The sequence below is a fragment of the Oncorhynchus mykiss genome, chromosome 13, assembly GCF_057628025.1.
Source record: "Oncorhynchus mykiss isolate SJ-2025 chromosome 13, ASM5762802v1, whole genome shotgun sequence".
Lineage (NCBI taxonomy): Eukaryota > Metazoa > Chordata > Actinopteri > Salmoniformes > Salmonidae > Oncorhynchus > Oncorhynchus mykiss.
The window spans coordinates 85,537,565-85,560,194 of NC_143034.1; the positions used below are offsets into that span (position 1 = coordinate 85,537,565).

A 22,630-nucleotide genomic window follows, 5' to 3' on the forward strand; every position below is an offset into this window, starting at 1 on the left:
CTATATAACAACACTATTATTAATCCAACACTATTATTATTACAACACTATTATTAATACAACATTATTATTAATACAACACTATATAACAACACTATTATTATAACAACACTATTATTATTACAACAATATTATTATAACAACACTATTATTAATACAACACTATTATTATTACAACACTATTATTAATACAACACTATTATTATTAAAATACTATTATTAATCCAACACTATATAACAACACTATTATTAATACAACACTATTATTAATACAACACTATTATTAATACAACACTATTATTAATACAACACTATTATTATTACAACACTATTATTAATACAACACTATTATTATTACAACACTATTATTAATACAACACTATTATTAATACAACACTATTATTAATCCAACACTATATAACAACACTATTATTAATACAACACTATTATTAATCCAACACTATATAACAACACTATTATTAATCCAACACTATATAACAACACTATTATTAATACAACACTATTATTATTACAACACTATTATTAATACAACACTATTATTAATCCAACACTATATAACAACACTATTATAAATACAACACTATTATTAATACAACACTATATAACAACACTATTATTAATACAACACTATTATTATTACAACACTATTATTAATACAACACTATTATTATTAAAACACTATTATTAATCCAACACTATATAACAACACTATTATTAATACAACACTATATAACAACACTATTATTAATACAACACTATTATTAATACAACACTATTATTAATACAACACTATTATTAATCCAACACTATATAACAACACTATTATTAATACAACACTATTATTATTACAACACTATTATTAATACAACACTATTATTATTAAAATACTATTATTAATCCAACACTATATAACAACACTATATAACAACACTATTATTAATCCAACACTATATAACAACACTATTATTAATCCAACACTATATAACACTATTATTATTACAACACTATTATTATTACAACACTATTATTAATACAACACTATTATTATAACACTATTATTAATACAACACTATTATTATAACACTATTATTATTACAACACTATTATTAATACAACACTATTATTATTACAACACTATTATTATTACAACACTATTATTAATACAACACTATTATTAATACAACACTATTATTAATCCAACACTATATAACAACACTATTATTAATCCAACACTATTATTAATACAACACTATTATTATTAAAACACTATTATTAATCCAACACTATTATTAATACAACACTATTATTAATACAACACTATATAACAACACTATATAACAACACTATTATTAATCCAACACTATATAACAACACTATATAACAACACTATTATTAATACAACACTATTATTAATACAACACTATATAACAACACTATATAACAACACTATTATTAATCCAACACTATATAACAACACTATATAACAACACTATTATTAATACAACACTATATAACAACACTATATAACAACACTATATAACAACACTATTATTAATCCAACACTATATAAGAACACTATATAACAACACTATTATTAATACAACACTATATAACAACACTATATAACAACACTATTATTAATACAACACTATATAACAACACTATATAACAACACTATTATTAATACAACACTATATAACAACACTATATAACAACACTATTATTAATACAACACTATATAACAACACTATTATTAATACAATATATATAACATATATATATATATATATATATAATATATATAACAACACTATATAACAACACTATTATTAATCCAACACTATATAACAACACTATATAACAACACTATTATTAATACAACACTATATAACAACACTATATAACAACACTATTATTAATCCAACACTATATAACAACACTATATAACAACACTATTATTAATACAACACTATTATTAATACAACATTATTATTAATACAACACTATTATTAATACAACACTATTATTATTACAACATTATTATTAATACAACACTATATAACAACATTATTATTAATACAACACTATATAACAACACTATTATTATAACAACACTATTATTATTACAACAATATTATTATTACAACACTATTATTAATACAACACTATTATTAATACAACACTATATAACAACACTATTATTAATACAACACTATTATTAATACAACACTATTATTATTACAACACTATTATTATTACAACACTATTATTAATACAACACTATTATTAATCCAACACTATATAACACTATTATTAATACAACACTATTATTAATACAACACTATTATTATTACAACACTATTATTAATACAACACTATATAACAACACTATTATTATTACAACACTATTATTATAACAACACTATTATTAATACAACACTATATAACAACACTATTATTATTACAACACTATTATTATAACAACACTATTATTAATACAACACTATATAACAACACTATTATTATTACAACACTATTATTAATACAACACTATTATTAATCCAACACTATATAACAACACTATTATTAATACAACACTATTATTAATACAACACTATTATTAATACAACACTATTATTAATACAACACTATATAACAACTATTATTATTACAACACTATTATTATTACAACACTATTATTAATATAACACTATTATTATTACAACACTATTATTATTACAACACTATTATTAATCCAACACTATTATTATTACAACACTATTATTAATACAACACTATTATTATTACAACACTATATAACAACACTATTATTATTACAACACTATTATTATTACAACACTATTATTAATACAACACTATATAACAACACTATTATTATTACAACACTATTATTAATATAACACTATTATTATTACAACACTATATAACAACACTATTATTAATATAACACTATTATTATTACAACACTATTATTAATACAACACTATTATTAATCCAACACTATATAACAACACTATTATTATTACAACACTATTATTATTACAACACTATTATTAATACAACACTATATAACAACACTATTATTATTACAACACTATTATTAATACAACACTATTATTAATCCAACACTATATAACAACACTATTATTAATCCAACACTATTATTAATACAACACTATTATTAATATAACACTATTATTATTACAACACTATTATTATTAAAAGACTATTATTAATCCAACACTATATAACAACACTATTATTATTACAACACTATTATTAATCCAACACTATTATTATTACAACACTATTATTATAACAACACTATTATTAATACAACACTATTATTATAACACTATTATTATTACAACACTATTATTACAACACTATTATTAATACAACACTATTATTATTACAACACTATTATTAATACAACACTATTATTAATACAACACTATTATTATTACAACACTATTATTAATCCAACACTATTATTATTACAACACTATTATTATAACAACACTATTATTAATACAACACTATTATTAATACAACACTATATAACAACACTATTATTATTACAACACTATTATTATTACAACACTATTATTAATACAACACTATTATTAATACAACACTATTATTATAACACTATTATTAATACAACACTATTATTAATACAACACTATTATTATAACACTATTATTAATACAACACTATTATTATTACAACACTATTATTAATACAACACTATTATTATAACACTATTATTATTACAACACTATTATTAATACTACACTATTATTATTACAACACTATTATTAATACAACACTATTATTAATACAACACTATTATTATTACAACACTATTATTATTACAACACTATTATTAATACAACACTATTATTAATACAACACTATATAACACTATTATTATTACAACACTATTATTATTACAACACTATTATTAATACAACACTATTATTATAACACTATTATTAATACAACACTATTATTATTACAACACTATTATTATTACAACACTATCATTAATACAACACTATTATTATAACACTATTATTAATACAACACTATTATTATTACAACACTATTATTATAACACTATTATTATTACAACACTATTATTATTACAACACTATTATTATAACAACACTATTATTATAACACTATTATTAATACAACACTATTATTATAACAACACTATTATTATAACACTATTATTAATACTACACTATTATTAATACAACACTATATAACAACACTATTATTAATACAACACTATTATTATTACAACACTATTATTATTACAACACTATTATTATTACAACACTATTATTATAACAACACTATTATTATAACACTATTATTAATACAACACTATTATTATAACAACACTATTATTATAACACTATTATTAATACTACACTATTATTAATACAACACTATATAACAACACTATTATTAATACAACACTATTATTAATACAACACTATTATTATTACAACACTATTATTAATACAACACTATTATTATTACAACACTATTATTATTACAACACTATTATTATTATAACACTATTATTATTACAACACTATTATTAATACTACACTATTATTATTACAACACTATTATTAATACAACACTATTATTAATACAACACTATTATTATTACAACACTATTATTATTACAACACTATTATTATAACAACACTATTATTATAACACTATTATTAATACAACACTATTATTATAACACTATTATTAATACTACACTATTATTAATACAACACTATATAACAACACTATTATTAATACAACACTATTATTAATACAACACTATTATTATAACACTATTATTAATACAACACTATTATTATTACAACACTATTATTAATACAACACTATTATTATAACACTATTATTAATACAACACTATTATTATTACAACACTATTATTATAACACTATTATTATTACAACACTATTATTATAACAACACTATTATTATAACACTATTATTATTACAACACTATTATTATTACAACACTATTATCATTACAATGCTATATTATTATTCACAGTTACTTTCCAAAAGGCCGACCTGTCCGTTAACAGGAGGGCTCTAGGCCGACTTCTCCGTTAACGGGAGGTCTCGAGGCCGACTTCTCCGTTAATGGGAGGGCTCGAGGCCGACTTCTCTGTTAACGGGAGGGCTCTAGGCCGACTTCTCCGTTAACAGGAGGGCTCTAGGCCGACTTCTCCGTTAACAGGAGGGCTCTAGGCCGACTTCTCTGTTAACGGGAGGGCTCTAGGCCGACTTCTCTGTTAACGGGAGGGCTCTAGGCCGACTTCTCTGTTAATGGGAGGGCTCTAGGCCGACTTCTCTGTTAACGGGAGGGCTCTAGGCCGACTTCTCTGTTAACGGGAGGGCTCTAGGCCGACTTCTCTGTTAATGGGAGGGCTCTAGGCCGACTCCTCCGTTATCGGGAGGGCTCGAGGCCGACTTCTCCGTTAAAGGGAGGGCTCTAGGCCGACTTGTCTGTTTTAACGTGGAAGGGGTCTAGGCTGACTTGTCCGTTTTAACGTGGAAGGGCTCTAGGCTGACTTGTACGTTTTAACGTGGTAGGGCTCTAGGCCGACTTGTCCGTTTTAACGTGGTAGGGCTCTAGGCCGACTTGTCCGTTTTAACGTGGAAGGGCTCTAGGCCGACTTGTCCGTTTTAACGTGGGAGGGCTCTAGGCCGAATTGTCCATTTTAACGGGGAGGGCTCTAGGCCGACTTCTCCGTTAACGGGAGGGCTCTAGGCCGACTTCTCCGTTAACGGGGAGGGCTCTAGGCCGACTTCTCCGTTAACGGGAGGTCTCGAGGCCGACTTCTCCGTTAATGGGAGGGCTCGAGGCCGACTTCTCCGTTAACGGGAGGGCTCTAGGCCGACTTCTCTGTTAACGGGAGGGCTCTAGGCCGACTTCTCTGTTAACGGGAGGGCTCTAGGCCGACTTCTCCGTTAACGGGAGGGCTCTAGGCCGACTTCTCTGTTAACGGGAGGGCTCTAGGCCGACTTCTCCGTTAACAGGAGGGCTCTAGGCCGACTTCTCCGTTAACGGGAGGGCTCTAGGCCGACTTCTCCGTTTTAACGTGGGAGGGCTCTAGGCCGACTTCTCCGTTAACAGGAGGGCTCTAGGCCGACTTCTCCGTTAACGGGAGGGCTCTAGGCTGACTTCTCCGTTAATGGGAGGGCTCTAGGCTGACTTCTCTGTTAACGGGAGGGCTCTAGGCCGACTTCTCTGTTAACGGGAGGGCTCTAGGCCGACTTCTCTGTTAACGGGAGGGCTCTAGGCCGACTTCTCCGTTAACAGGAGGGCTCTAGGCCGACTTCTCCGTTAACGGGAGGGCTCTAGGCCGACTTCTCCGTTATCGGGAGGGCTCTAGGCCGACTTCTCCGTTAATGGGAGGGCTCTAGGCTGACTTCTCTGTTAACGGGAGGGCTCTAGGCTGACTTCTCCGTTAATGGGAGGGCTCTAGGCTGACTTTTTCCCAGGGAAGACGTTTTAACATGTTCAGGGAATGAATGATGGATAGTTTAATGTGCAACATGATAAAATAGGATCCAGAATGATCAGATTTATTTAGTCTCTTTAGAGATTAATTTGCCTGGCTGTTTTTTTGTGAATACTGGCCTAGGCTATATAATTCACCACCTGAGGAAATGGGAACTCAAAACACATCAGCTAGATTGCTAACTCAAAATGTGATCGTTGCTCGAACAGTAAATTGTATGTTCTCCAAAAACGTTGCTTGGTAGACATAGAGCCACTCCGTTTTCTCAGGCGCATCTCAATTACCCTACTCTGTTTGTAATGAGGAGAGGAAGTGAGGGCAGGCAGTGAGGAGAGGAAGTGAGGGCAGGCTGTGAGAAGAGGAAGTGAGGGCAGACAGTGAAACAGGGACGATACTTTCATTGCAGGAAGCAGATTAATGCACGTTACTATTGACGACCAAACAATATGGAAGAATGTTATGTTGGCTAATCCCCCAAATGACCAACGTCAGATAAACTGGGGGAGAGCAGGGCGATGTTGGGAATATGGTCCCAGCTCTAGAGTCTGGTAGAAAACGTTCTAGTGGGTGGGGGGAATATGGTCCCAGCTCTAGAGTCTGGTAGAAAACGTTCTAGTGGGTGTGTGGGGGGAATATGGTCCCAGCTCTAGAGTCTGGTAGAAAACGTTCTAGTGGGTGGGGGGAATATGGTCCCAGCTCTAGAGTCTGGTAGAAAACGTTCTAGTGGGTGTGTGGGGGGAATATGGTCCCAGCTCTAGAGTCTGGTAGAGAACGTTCTAGTGGGTGGGGGGAATATGGTCCCAGCTCTAGAGTCTGGTAGAGAACGTTCTAGTGGGTGGGGGGAATATGGTCCCAGCTCTAGAGTCTGGTAGAGAACGTTCTAGTGGGTGGGGGGAATATGGTCCCAGCTCTAGAGTCTGGTAGAAAACGTTCTAGTGGGTGGGGGGAATATGGTCCCAGCTCTAGAGTCTGGTAGAGAACGTTCTAGTGGGTGGGGGGAATATGGTCCCAGCTCTAGAGTCTGGTAGAAAACGTTCTAGTGGGTGGGGGGAATATGGTCCCAGCTCTAGAGTCTGGTAGAGAACGTTCTAGTGGGTGGGGGGAATATGGTCCCAGCTCTAGAGTCTGGTAGAGAACGTTCTAGTGGGTGGGGGGAATATGGTCCCAGCTCTAGAGTCTGGTAGAGAACGTTCTAGTGGGTGTGTGGGGGGGAATATGGTCCCAGCTCTAGAGTCTGGTAGAGAACGTTCTAGTGGGTGTGTGGGGGGGAATATGGTCCCAGCTCTAGAGTCTGGTAGAGAACGTTCTAGTGGGTGTTCTTACAGGGCCAGAGCACAGATGTTCTTGTGTCCAGAGAAGGGCAGTCGTACGGTGGCGAAGGCTCGTCCCTGAGTGAACATCTCTGTCACCTGACGCACACAGAGGAGACATGGTCAGACAACACACACACACACACACACACACACACACACACACACACACCACACACTCTCTCAAAAGGAAGTCCCACTCACCTGAGAGGGCAGGTAGGTGGTGGACGCCATCAGGACCTTCCCAAAGTATCCACCCCATGTCGTCGGCTCCTCTGTTGGCCTACACACACACCATGTTAATATACAGGACAACATATCCTCTGTTGGCCTACACACACACCATGTTAATATACAGGACAACATATCCTCTGTTGGCCTACACACACACCATGTTAATATACAGGACAACATCTCCTCTGCTGGCCTACACACACCATGTTAATATACAGGACAACATCTCCTCTGTTGGCCTACACACACACCATGTTAATATACAGGACAACATCTCCTCTGTTGGCCTACACACACCATGTTAATATACAGGACAACATCTCCTCTGTTGGCCTACACACACCATGTTAATATACAGGACAACACCTCCTCTATTGGCCCACACACACCATGTTAATATACAGGACAACATCTCCTCTGTTGGCCTACACACACCATGTTAATATACAGGACAACATCTCCTCTGTTGGCCTACACACACACACCATGTTAATATACAGGACAACATCTCCTCTGTTGGCCTACACACACCATGTTAATATACAGGACAACATCTCCTCTGTTGGCCCACACACACACCATGTTAATATACAGGACAACATCTCCTCTGTTGGCCCACACACACCATGTTAATATACAGGACAACATCTCCTCTGTTGGCCCACACACACCATGTTAATATACAGGACAACATCTCCTCTGTTGGCCTACACACACCATGTTAATATACAGGACAACATCTCCTCTGTTGGCCCACACACACACCATGTTAATATACAGGACAACATCTCCTCTGTTGGCCCACACACACCATGTTAATATACAGGACAACATCTCCTCTGTTGGCCTACACACACACCATGTTAATATACAGGACAACATCTCCTCTGTTGGCCTACACACACCATGTTAATATACAGGACAACATCTCCTCTGTTGGCCTACACACACACCATGTTAATATACAGGACAACATCTCCTCTGTTGGCCTACACACACACCATGTTAATATACAGGACAACATCTCCTCTGTTGGCCTACACACACACCATGTTAATATACAGGACAACATCTCCTCTGCTGGCCTACACACACACCATGTTAATATACAGGACAACATCTCCTCTGTTGGCCCACACACACCATGTTAATATACAGGACAACATCTCCTCTGCTGGCCTACACACACACCATGTTAATATACAGGACAACATCTCCTCTGTTGGCCCACACACACCATGTTAATATACAGGACAACATCTCCTCTGTTGGCCTACACACACACCATGTTAATATACAGGACAACATCTCCTCTGCTGGCCTACACACACCATGTTAATATACAGGACAACATCTCCTCTGTTGGCCTACACACACACCATGTTAATATACAGGACAACATCTCCTCTGTTGGCCTACACACACACCATGTTAATATACAGGACAACATCTCCTCTGTTGGCCTACACACACACCATGTTAATATACAGGACAACATCTCCTCTGTTGGCCCACACACACCATGTTAATATACAGGACAACATCTCCTCTGTTGGCCTACACACACCATGTTAATATACAGGACAACATCTCCTCTGTTGGCCCACACACACCATGTTAATATACAGGACAACATCTCCTCTGTTGGCCTACACACACCATGTTAATATACAGGACAACATCTCCTCTGTTGGCCTACACACACCATGTTAATATACAGGACAACATCTCCTCTGTTGGCCTACACACACACACCATGTTAATATACAGGACAACATCTCCTCTGTTGGCCCACACACACCATGTTAATATACAGGACAACATCTCCTCTGTTGGCCCACACACACCATGTTAATATACAGGACAACATCTCCTCTGTTGGCCTACACACACCATGTTAATATACAGGACAACATCTCCTCTGTTGGCCCACACACACCATGTTAATATACAGGACAACATCTCCTCTGTTGGCCCACACACACCATGCTAATATACAGGACAACATCTCCTCTGTTGGCCTACACACACACCATGTTAATATACAGGACAACATCTCCTCTGTTGGCCCACACACACCATGTTAATATACAGGACAACATCTCCTCTGTTGGCCCACACACACCATGTTAATATACAGGACAACATCTCCTCTGTTGGCCCACACACACACCATGTTAATATACAGGACAACATCTCCTCTGTTGGCCCACACACACCATGTTAATATACAGGACAACATCTCCTCTGTTGGCCCACACACACACCATGTTAATATACAGGACAACATCTCCTCTGTTGGCCCACACACACCATGTTAATATACAGGACAACATATCCTCTGTTGGCCTACACACACACCATGTTAATATACAGGACAACATCTCCTCTGTTGGCCCACACACACACCATGTTAATATACAGGACAACATCTCCTCTGTTGGCCCACACACACCATGTTAATATACAGGACAACATATCCTCTGTTGGCCTACACACACACCATGTTAATATACAGGACAACATATCCTCTGTTGGCCCACACACACACCATGTTAATATACAGGACAACATATCCTCTGTTGGCCTACACACACACCATGTTAATATACAGGACAACATATCCTCTGTTGGCCCACACACACACCATGTTAATATACAGGACAACATATCCTCTGTTGGCCCACACACACACCATGTTAATATACAGGACAACATATCCTCTGTTGGCCTACACACACACCATGTTAATATACAGGACAACATATCCTCTGTTGGCCCACACACACACCATGTTAATATACAGGACAACATCTCCTCTGTTGGCCCACACACACCATGTTAATATACAGGACAACATCTCCTCTGTTGGCCCACACACACCATGTTAATATACAGGACAACATCTCCTCTGTTGGCCCACACACACCATGTTAATATACAGGACAACATCTCCTCTGTTGGCCCACACACACACCATGTTAATATACAGGACAACATCTCCTCTGTTGGCCCACACACACACCATGTTAATATACAGGACAACATATCCTCTGTTGGCCTACACACACACCATGTTAATATACAGGACAACATCTCCTCTGTTGGCCTACACACACACCATGTTAATATACAGGACAACATCTCCTCTGTTGGCCCACACACACCATGTTAATATACAGGACAACATCTCCTCTGTTGGCCCACACACACCATGTTAATATACAGGACAACATCTAGAATCAGACTAATGCAGCCAGGTGGGGGGGGGGGGGGGGGGGGGGGTACTTACTTCTCTTTCTGCGTCTCCAGTTTGAAGATGTGGACCGTCTCCGTGTTACTGGATGCTGATAGGTAGAGGCCTTCCATACTGAAGGCCAGGGAACAGATAGATACACACCTAACACACACACACACACACACTTCAGTGTGTCAGACTGAACTCAGCTGTAGCTCATTTAGTATTGTCCACTATTAAAACACATTTTACTATATAGAGTGGAATTAAGGAGAAGAAGGAGGGAGATGAAGGAGGGAGATGAAGAAGGAGGGAGATGAAGAAGGAGGGAGAAGAAGAAGAAGGAGGGAGACGAAGAAGAAGGAGGGAGACGAAGGAGGGAGATGAAGAAGAAGGAGGGAGAAGAATAAGGAGGGAGAAGAAGAAGAAGGAGGGAGATGAAGTAGGGAGATGAAGAAGGAGGGAGTTGAAGAAGGAGGGAGAAGAAGAATGAGGGAGAAGAAGAAGGAGGGAGATGAAGAAGAAGGAGGGAGAAGAATAAGGAGGGAGAAGAAGAAGAAGGAGGGAGACGAAGGAGGGAGATGAAGAAGAAGGAGGGAGTTGAAGAAGGAGGGAGAAGAAGAAGGAGGGAGAAGAAGGAGGAGGGAGATGAAGAAGAAGGAGGGAGATGAAGAAGGAGGGAGACGAAGGAGGGAGATGAAGAAGAAGGAGGGAGAAGAATAAGAAGAAGGAGGGAGATGAAGAAGAAGGAGGGAGATGAAGGAGGAGGGAGATGAAGGAGGAGGGAGATGAAGAAGAAGGAGGGAGATGAAGGAGGAGGGAGATGAAGAAGGAGAGAGAAGATGAAGAAGGAGGGAGAAGAAGAAGAAGGAGGGAGAAGAAGAAGTCCTACCTTTTGACTCCTCGACGGAACTCAAACAGTTTCTGTCCCTCAGGGATGGAGAACACACGAATCACCGTACCCTATCAGAAACCACCGATACATTACACACAGGATAGCTGATCCCTGATACAGCGAGGTTACAAAACACACACTTCCAGCCGGTCCACCACTACACTGTTAATACCCATCAGATCTGCTACCATGGATGGGTCAGGGTTAAGGGTCAGGGTTAAGGGCCAGGGTTAAGGGCCAGGGTTAAGGGCCAGGGTTAAGGGCCAGGGTTAAGGGCCAGGGTTAAGGGTCAAGGCCAGGGTTAAGGGCCAGGGTTAAGGGCCAGGGTTAAGGGCCAAGGCCAGGGTTAAGGTTAAGGGTCAAGGCCAGGGTTAAGGGTCAGGGCCATAGAGATGGATAGAAAATAGTATCTGTATGGCAAGGGTCAGGGTTAAGGGTCAGGGTTAAGGGTCGGGGTTAAGGGCCATAGAGATGGATAGAAAATAGTATCTGTATGGCAAGGGTCAGGGTTAAGGGTCAGGGTTAAGGGTCGGGGTTAAGGGCCATAGAGATGGATAGAGAATAGTATCTATATGGTAAGGGTCAGGGTTAAGGGTCGGGGTTAAGGGTCGGGGTTAAGGGTCAAGGTTAAAGGCCAGGGTTACGGGTCAGGGTTTTTTTTATTTTTATTTTACCTTTATTTAACTAGGCAAGTCAGTTAAGAACAAATTCTTATTTTCAATGACAGCCTGTTCAGGGGCAGAACGACAGATTTGTACCTTGTCAGCTCGGGGGTTTGAACTTGCAACCTTCCGGTTACTAGTCCACCGCTCTAACCACTAGGCTACCCTGCCGCCGGGCCAGGGTTACGGGTCAGGGTTAAGGGCCAGGGTTAAGGGTCAGGGTTAAGGGCCAGGGTTAAGGGTCAGGGAAGAGGGACCGGCTGACACCACCTCAGTAGTTCACTGTAACAGTTTAAAGTGTCTCACCTTCTCCGAGGCTGTGGCCAGTTTGGTTCCGCTAGCATCAAACACCACAGCTGCTAATGGACTGTCATGGGCTGGGATCATGTTGGCTGCCCTCTGGAGACACAGTTAAACACACAGAGACTGAAACAGCACAGTTGTAGTAGAGCTAGCCATCTTCAATGTGTGTGTGTGTGTGTGTGTGTGTGTGTGTGTGTATGTGTGTGTCGTACCAGGTTGACCGTGTCGAACACCTGGACCTCTCCTATTGTAGCACTGCCGGGGTAGGCCAGGTAACAGTTATCATTACTGATGGAGAGAGCACACAACCCTGGGGAGAGAACACACGGATATTACAGTAGGAGAAAACACACAACCCTGGGGAGAACACACAACCCTGGGGAGAGAACACACAACCCTGGGGAGAGAACACACAACCCTGGGGAGAGAACATACGGATATTACAGTAGAATAAAACACACAACCCTGGGGAGAGAACACACAACCCTGGGGAGAGAACACACGGATATTACAGTAGGAGAAAACACACAACCCTGGGGAGAGAACACACAACCCTGGGGAGAACACACAACCCTGGGGAGAGAACACACAACCCTGGGGAGAGAACACACAACCCTGGGGAGAGAACACACAACCCTGGGGAGAAAACACACAACCCTGGGGAGAACACACAACCCTGGGGAGAGAACACACGGATATTACAGCAGGAGAAAACACACAACCCTGGGGAGAGAACACACAACCCTGGGGAGATAACACACAACCCTGGGGAGAGCACACACGGATATTACAGTAGGAGAAAACACACAACCCTGGGGAGAGAACACACAACCCTGGGGAGAAAACACACAACCCTGGGGAGAGAACACACAACCCTGGGGAGAAAACACACAACCCTGGGGAGAGAACACACGGTTATTACAGTAGGAGAAAACACACAACCCTGGGGAGAAAACACACAACCCTGGGGAGAGAACACACGGTTATTACAGTAGGAGAAAACACACAACCCTGGGGAGAGAACACACAACCCTGGGGAGAGAACACACAACCCTGGGGAGAGAACACACAATCCTGGGGAGAGAACACACAACCCTGGGGAGAGAACACACAACCCTGGGGAGAGAACACACAACCCTGGGGAGAGAACACACAACCCTGGGGAGAGAACACACGGATATTACAGGAGGAGAGAACACACAACCCTGGGGAGAGAACACACAACCCTGGGGAGAGAACACACGGATATTACAGTAGGAGAGAACACACGGATATTACAGTAGGAGAAAACACACAACCCTGGGGAGAGAACACACAACCCTGGGGAGAAAACACACAACCCTGGGGAGAGAACACACGGATATTACAGTAGGAGAAAACACACAACCCTGGGGAGAGAACACACAGATATTACAGTAGGAGAAAACACACAACCCTGGGGAGAGAACACACAACCCTGGGGAGAGAACACACAACCCTGGGGAGAGAACACACGGATATTACAGAAAACACACAACCCTGGGGAGAGAACACACGGATATTACAGTAGGAGAAAACACACAACCCTGGGGAGAGAACACACAACCCTGGGGAGAAAACACACGGATATTACAGGAGGAGAGAACACACAACCCTGGGGAGAGAACGCACAACCCTGGGGAAAGAACGCACAACCCTGGGGAGAGAACACACAACCCTGGGGACAGAACACACAACCCTTGGGAGAGAATGCACAACCCTGGGGAGAGAACACACAACCCTGGGGAGAGAACGCACGGATATTACAGGAGAAAACACACAACCCTGGGGAGAGAACACACGGATATTACAGTAGGAGAAAACACACAACCCTGGGGAGAGAACACACAACCCTGGGGAGAAAACACACGGATATTACAGGAGGAGAGAACACACAACCCTGGGGAGAGAACGCACAACCCTGGGGAGAGAACGCACAACCTTGGGGAGAGAACACACAACCCTGGGGACAGAACACACAACCCTTGGGAGAGAATGCACAACCCTGGGGAGAGAACACACAACCCTAGGGAGAGAACACACAACCCTGGGGAGAGAACACACCGATATTACAGGAGGAGAGAACACACAACCCTGGGGAGAAAACACACAACCCTGGGGAGAGAACACACAACCCTGGGGAGAGAACACACGGATATTACAGGAGGAGAGAACACACAACCCTGGGGAGAAAACACACAACCCTGGGGAGAGAACGCACAACCCTGGGGAGAAAACACACAACCCTGGGGAGAGAACGCACAACCCTGGGGAGAAAACACACAACCCTGGGGAGAGAACGCACAACCCTGGGGAGAAAACACACAACCCTGGGGAGAAAACACACAACCCTGGGGAGAGAACGCACAACCCTGGGGAGAGAACGCACAACCCTGGGGAGAGAACACACGGATATTACAGGAGGAGAGAACACAAAACGACTAAATACAATACGGTTGGATTAAACAGGTTCAGGTTCCACTAGATGTTGGAACATTGCTGAGGGGACTTGCTTCCATTCAGCCACAAGAGCATTACTGAGGTTGGGCACTGATGTTGGGCGATTAGGCTCGTAGTCTGCGTTCTAATTCATCCCAAAGGTGTTCAATGGGTTGGGGTCAGGGCTCCGTGCAGGCCAGTCAAGTTCTTCCTCGCCGATCTCGACAAACCATTTCCCATTCTGTGAGCGTGTTGAAAGTCACTGATCTCCTCAGTAAGGCCATTCTATTGCCAATGGTTGGCTATGGAGATTCCATGGCGTGTGCTTTTAAAAGACCTGTCTGAAACGGGTGTGGCTGAAATAGCCGAAACCACTAATTTGAAAGGTTTTCCACATACATTAGTATATATATGGGTTGGGATGTAGTCCTAGGTTAAGGATTTTACCTGAGGGGTTGGGATAGATGTAGTTCCAGGTTAAGGATTTTACCTGAGGGGTTGGGATAGATGTAGTTCCAGGTTAAGGGTTTTACCTGAGGGGTTGGGATTTAGTCCTAGGTTAAGGATTTTACCTGAGGGGTTGGGATAGATGTAGTTCCAGGTTAAGGGTTTTACCTGAGGGGTTGGGAGGTGTCTCTCTGATGGTGTGCAGGACCTTCATGTCTCTAGATGTAGTTCTAGGTTAAGGGTTTTACCTGAGGGGTTGGGAGGTGTCTCTCTGATGGTGTGCAGGACCTTCATGTCTCTGATGTTGTGGATGTACAGAGATTCCTCCAGACATACTATGAGCCTCTGAAACACACACAGGAGTCTTCAGTGTTGTAGTGCTGTAGCTAGGAGTTTAACACACCTGTCCAGACATACTATGAGCCTCTGAAACACACACAGGAGTCTTCAGTGTTGTAGTGTTGTAGCTAGGAGTTTAACACACCTGTCCAGACATACTATCAGCCTCTGAAACACACACTCCTGCTCATCATCACATATCACTGTGTGTGTGTGTGTGTGTGTGTGTGGTGTGTGTGTTCCTACCTGTCTGTTGAGCTTGACAGCCAGTATAGTGTTACTGTAACTATAGTTACAGATCTCCGTTCCCTTCTTGAAGTGACAGACCTTCAGCTTCCTAGGAGCCTTCAGACTGACGATCGCCACCAGACTACTGCTGAACAGACGCTCTACAATACACACATCCTCTGTGTCCGCTGAGCGTGCGTGCACACACACACACACACACATTAGTACCAAACAGTATAACCCTGTTGCTCTAATATTCTAGAGAGCTATTCCATATTATAGTGATCCTACATTAACAGTGGGGATGATGACTGTATGGACTGTGAGTGGAATACATGTCTGTGGTACATGTACAGTGCCTTCAAGAAAGTATTCAGACCCCTTGACTTTTTACACATTTTGTTATGTTACAGCCTTATTCTAAAATGGATTACATTTTCCCCTCATCAATCTACACACAACACCCCATAACGACATCACAATACCCCATAATGAGAAAGCAAAAACATATTTTTTTTTTATTTCTGCTAACTAAGCGAAAACTGTTTTTTTTCTAGAAATGTTTGCAAATGTAAAAATAAAGAAAAGTTTCTTTAGCATTGAAGGTCCCCAAGAACACAGTGGCCTCCATCATTCTGAAATGGAACAAGTTTGGAACCACCAAGACTCTTCCTAGACCTGGCCGCCCGGCCAAACTGAGCAATCGGTGGAGAAGGGCCTTGGTCAGGTCGACTAAGAACCTGATGGTCACTCTGACAGAGCTCCAGAGTTCCTCTGTGGAGATGAAAGAACCTTCCAGAAGGACAACCATCTCTGCAGCACTCCACTAATCAGGTCTTTATAGTAGATTGGCCAGACGGAAGCCACTCCTCAGTAAGAAGGCACATGACAGCCCGCTTGGAGTTTGCCAAAAGGCACCTAAAGGACTCTCAAACCATGAGAAACAAGATTCTCTGGTCAGATGAAACCAAGATTGAACTCTTTGGCTTGAATGCCAAGCGTCAGGGGCTGGGAGACGAGTCAGGATCGAAGGAAAGATGAACAGAGAAAAGTGCAGAGAGGTCCTTGATGAAAAGCCCTGAGGGCTCTGGAGCAGGTTAAGACTGGGGCGAAGGTTCACCTTCCAACAGGACAACAACCCTAAGCACACAGCCAAGACAACGCAGGAAGGGCTTCGGGACAAGTCTCTGAATGTCCTTGAGTGGCCCAGCCAGAGTCTGGACTTGAACCAGATTAAACATCTCTGGAGAGACCTGAAAACAGCTGTGCAGCAATGCTCCCCATCCAACCTGACAGAGCTTGAGAGGATCTGCAGAGGAGAATGGGAGAAACTCCCCATCCAACCTGACAGAGCTTGAGAGGATCTGCAGAGGAGAATGGGAGAAACTCCCCATCCAACCTGACAGAGCTTGAGAGGATCTGCAGAGGAGAATGGGAGAAACTCCCCATCCAACCTGACAGAGCTTGAGAGGATCTGCAGAGGAGAATGGGAGAAACTCCCCATCCAACCTGACAGAGCTTGAGAGGATCTGCAGAGGAGAATGGGAGAAACTCCCCATCCAACCTGACAGAGCTTGAGAGGATCTGCAGAGGAGAATGGGAGAAACTCCCCATCCAACCTGACAGAGCTTGAGAGGATCTGCAGAGGAGAATGGGAGAAACTCCCCATCCAACATGACAGAGCTTGAGAGGATCTGCAGAGGAAAATGGGAGAAACTCCCCATCCAACCTGACAGAGCTTGAGAGGATCTGCAGAGGAGAATGGGAGAAACTCCCCATCCAACCTGACAGAGCTTGAGAGGATCTGCAGAGGAGAATGGGAGAAACTCCCCATCCAACCTGACAGAGCTGGAGAGGATCTGCAGAGGAGAATGGGAGAAACTCCCCATCCAACCTGACAGAGCTTGAGAGGATCTGCAGAGGAGAATGGGAGAAACTCCCTAAATACAGGTGTGCCAAGCTTTTAGCGTGATACCCAAGAAGACCTGAGGCTGTAATCGCTGCCAAAGGTGCTTCAACAAAGTACAGAGTAAAGGGTCTGAATATTTATGTATTGTGATGTCATTATGGGGTATTGTGATGTCATCATGGGGTATTGTGATGTCATTATAGGGTATTGTGATGTCATTATAGGGTATTGTGATGTCATTATGGGGTATTGTGATGTCATTATGGGGTATTGTGATGTCATTATGGGGTATTGTGATGTCATTATAGGGTATTGTGTGTAGATTGATGAGGGGAAAAACGATTTAATACATTTTAGAATAATTCTGTAATGTAATAAAACGTGGAAAAGGTCAAGGTAAATATATAGCCATTCCATATTACTGTAAAACAACATTAAGAGTGATGGTTATGACTGTGTGGTATCTAGTAAGTGCAGTATTTAATATATATATATATATATATATACATATATATATATATATATATACACATACAAACACGTCATAAATCCATATGATATTGATACTCACTACATTCATAAATCTGCTCCAACTTGTCCACAGACGATAGGGAGAAGAACTTGTAGCCTGATTTGGTTCCAACAGCTAAAGACCTGGAGAGAGGACACACACGTTAGAACAGATACCTGACTTGATGAGAGAGAGAGACAGGCTGGTGACACAGGCCTGACCGAGGGGAGAGAGACAGAGACAGGCTGGTGACACTGGCCTGACCGAGGGGAGAGACAGAGACAGGCTGGTGACACTGGCCTGACCGAGGGGAGTGAGACAGAGACAGGCTGGTGACACTGGCCTGACCGAGGGGAGAGAGGCAGAGACAGGCTGGTAACACTGGCCTGACCGAGGGGAGAGAGACAGAGACAGGCTGGTGACACTGGCCTGACTATGACAGTGTGTGTTTGAGTGACATTGGGTCACACGGTGTGTGTTGCAATCCCACTACCCAGAAAGACCAGAGTGGTCAGCAATGGCATCCACTTTCACAGACTCCACCAGGGACGGGTAGAAATCACCAAACACCATCAAGATCAATGTATCAAAACACCATCAAGATCAATGTATCAAAACACCACCAAGATCAATGTATCAAAACACCATCAAGATCAAAAATAAACTACTAAATACTAAATACATTGATTTCCGCTCTTCTCACTAAACAGCAAATGATTGTGTCTTGTTATTATATTTAGGCCTAGCTGCCTGTTTTTTTGTTCTGAATAAAAGTGACATCATATTTTCCCCAAGGCTACTACACGGCTCCTTTTGCCTTCTTGCAATGCAATACTTCAACGTTGATTCAATTATTAGTTTCAGTGGTTTTTGTGAGGTCAATACACCATTTCTCTAGAGAGAAATTAAATAATTTACGAGAGAAGTCAAATAGGCTAGTGGCTGGAGCGTTGGGCCAGTAACTGAAAGGTTGCTGGATCGAATCTCTGAGCTGACAAGGTAAAAATCTGTCGCTCTGCCCCTGAACAAGGCAGTTAACACACTGTTCCCTGGTAGGCCGTCATTGTAAATAAGAATTTGTTCTTAACTGACTTGCCTCGTTAAATAAAGGTTCAATTTTAAAAGATGCTGGGAGTTGAAGTTTTATGCAAATATCCAACCAAGTTAAACTGTTCTTTTCCATCTTGGAAACAAATGGATTCACTCTGCGCTTGTACGCCTGCTAAGTTAGGTTAGATACACACAGACCAAGGATGTATATAAACCCTGCTGATGCTATGTATTGGCCATTGAGAAGCTTTAAGCCATATTGGCACTCCTCAGTAGGAGCAGTTCTCCATTGGAAATAATGGAATTCTACAGTATTTACATTAAAGGTTTCAAGGACAACATTACATGTGTTTAAGTATTTGTTGTTGTTGTAGTGGGGCAAGTAGCATTAGAACTTTCCAAAAATGTATCATTTATTAGTAATTTCCTATGCGGACCTGACAGACAGTGGAATATTTTCAATGTTTTGGCAATTGAATGTGCACAATTTTTGGCTTTGGTATTTCCATTAAAAGGCGCTAATAATTTGAATGTAATTCTTTTATAATGCATTTAATATAAACATTTAAAAACATAATCAAAACAGGTTTTTTTTTTTAATAATGAACGGAAACGACCTCAAAAAGCTCAGCACACTTAAACAGTTTATTTGATTTAACCAGGCAAATCAGTCAAGAACAAATTCCTATTCACAATGACGGCCTACACCGGCCAAACCGGGGATTTGTGCACAGCCCTATGGGACTCCCAATCACGGCCGGATGATGATGATACAGCATTAGTACATACGCATGGTCTAAAGTTTACGGGAGGATAAGCACATTCTCAAGTCAAGTTCAGTTTGACGACTGTGCGTGAAAACTGGTACACGCATGTTTAGGGCCATATTCTGTGAATGTGTAGCGTTTATACATGAGGGCCCAGGTGAACCGTAGCTTTCTGGGCAGAGAGGAGATCTCGCCTTTTCATCGTCCTTTGCCCAGATATTGGTTCAGGTATCGATACACTTTATCATATTAAGGAATGATCCCCTCGCCTTTTTGTGTTAGACAACTAGTTTATGCTTCTTGTTTATCCAGGCACTTTAGCTAGCTGGCTGGTTAGCGTTTTAGCTGGCTGACGACATGGATGCTAAAGTAGGCAACATGATCAGACAGCTTGTCAGCTAACTAGCATCTCTCCCCGGCCCTCCTCTCCCTTCTCCCCGACCCTCCTCCCCGGTCCTCCTCTCCCCGGGCCTTCCTTACGTGTTGTCCTGGTTAAAGTTGGCGAAGAGGAGCTGGCTACAGCCGGTCTCCCCGCTCTGACTAGCCAAGTTCATGGGCCCGGCACCATCTAATCCAGCCGTGTGAGAAAACAGCAGTCGGGTAGGTTGTGGATAGTAACTGGGTGAGAGTGAAGTTGGCCTGTATTCATGGAGCCATCTCGCTGTTCTCTTGTTGTTGTTGTTTTCTCCGTCGCTGTTGCCCCCTCTCTCTGCGCATGGGCGGTAGCAGGGTTTTGCGACAGTTTCTTAAAGGGGCCGTTCCACCATTTCACAGGTTTGGTTTACGGTTGTGTTTGGGGATGGAAGAAGTGTGGTAAATGACAATCACTTTTGGGAACGTCTCAAAAAATCTATACATTTATCGGAATCTCGTTTCAGTTGAAACAATAATCTGTTCAACGACCACCTTATACCAAAGATTTTATGAACTAACCCAAGATAGACCAGAGCCTGTCGTTTCCAATGGGAACACATTAATCATAGGTGGCAGAACAAGCAAGGAGGTGGGCAGAGATTTCCGTTAGGAAGCACACTGCCGGCCACTGTGCTTCCTCTCATCACCATGTTTGGTAGTGAGTGGAAACGCCAACCGGATGCTTCATATTTACACATCCGGTGAAATATCTGTCTCATTGTTCTGTGGCTGTGGCTAGACGATTGATATTATTGATATTCTGCCGTACTTGTCACCAGGAGATGGCGCAGTCTGACAACATACATTTTCATAATTTCCGACACTGGAAAACTGCGGTATAAGAACTGGAGACAGCGTCCAAGATGCCCGCCCGTTGTTGTCAAGGTAGTGTAATGTACTGTAATGTAATGTACTCAAATCAAATTGTACTTGTTACATGCCTTGAATACAACAGGTGTAGTAGACCTTACCGTGAAATGCTTGCTTACGTCCTTTACCAACAAAGCAACATTTTTCAAAAGTAAGACACTTTTTCCACATTTTGTTACGTTACAGCCTTATTCTAAAATGTATTAAATCGTTTTTTTCCTCCTCATCAATCTACACACAATACCCCATAATGACAAAGCAAAAACAGGTTTTTAGAATTTTTTGGCAAATGTATAAATAAAAAATAAAAAATAAATATCACATTTACATAAGTATTCAGACCTTTTACTCAGTACTTTGTTTCCATCTACGTAAC

General features: G+C 40.9%; 1 protein-coding gene across 2 annotated transcripts in view; it reads right to left on the bottom strand.

Moving 5' to 3' along the window:
* Positions 1-22,007, bottom strand: part of wipi2 (WD repeat domain, phosphoinositide interacting 2) — a 34,876-nt gene extending 12,869 nt beyond the window's left edge. Inside the window, exons 1-10 of one of the 2 annotated variants that reach the window (XM_090197981.1) lie at positions 21,451-22,007; positions 19,214-19,296; positions 16,752-16,921; positions 16,415-16,511; positions 13,475-13,572; positions 13,266-13,358; positions 12,295-12,365; positions 11,457-11,564; positions 8,135-8,213; positions 7,944-8,029 (exon numbers count right to left, since the gene is read on the bottom strand). In XM_090197981.1, coding sequence (XP_090054107.1) covers positions 7,944-8,029; positions 8,135-8,213; positions 11,457-11,564; positions 12,295-12,365; positions 13,266-13,358; positions 13,475-13,572; positions 16,415-16,511; positions 16,752-16,921; positions 19,214-19,296; positions 21,451-21,524 — 959 coding nt within the window. In that variant the 5' untranslated portion in view covers positions 21,525-22,007. Of the gene's footprint in view, positions 1-7,943; positions 8,030-8,134; positions 8,214-11,456; positions 11,565-12,294; positions 12,366-13,265; positions 13,359-13,474; positions 13,573-16,334; positions 16,512-16,751; positions 16,922-19,213; positions 19,297-21,450 lie in introns of both variants that reach the window. The other variant, XM_090197982.1, reaches the window with a different exon arrangement.
* Between the last annotated feature and the right edge of the window lie 623 nt (positions 22,008-22,630).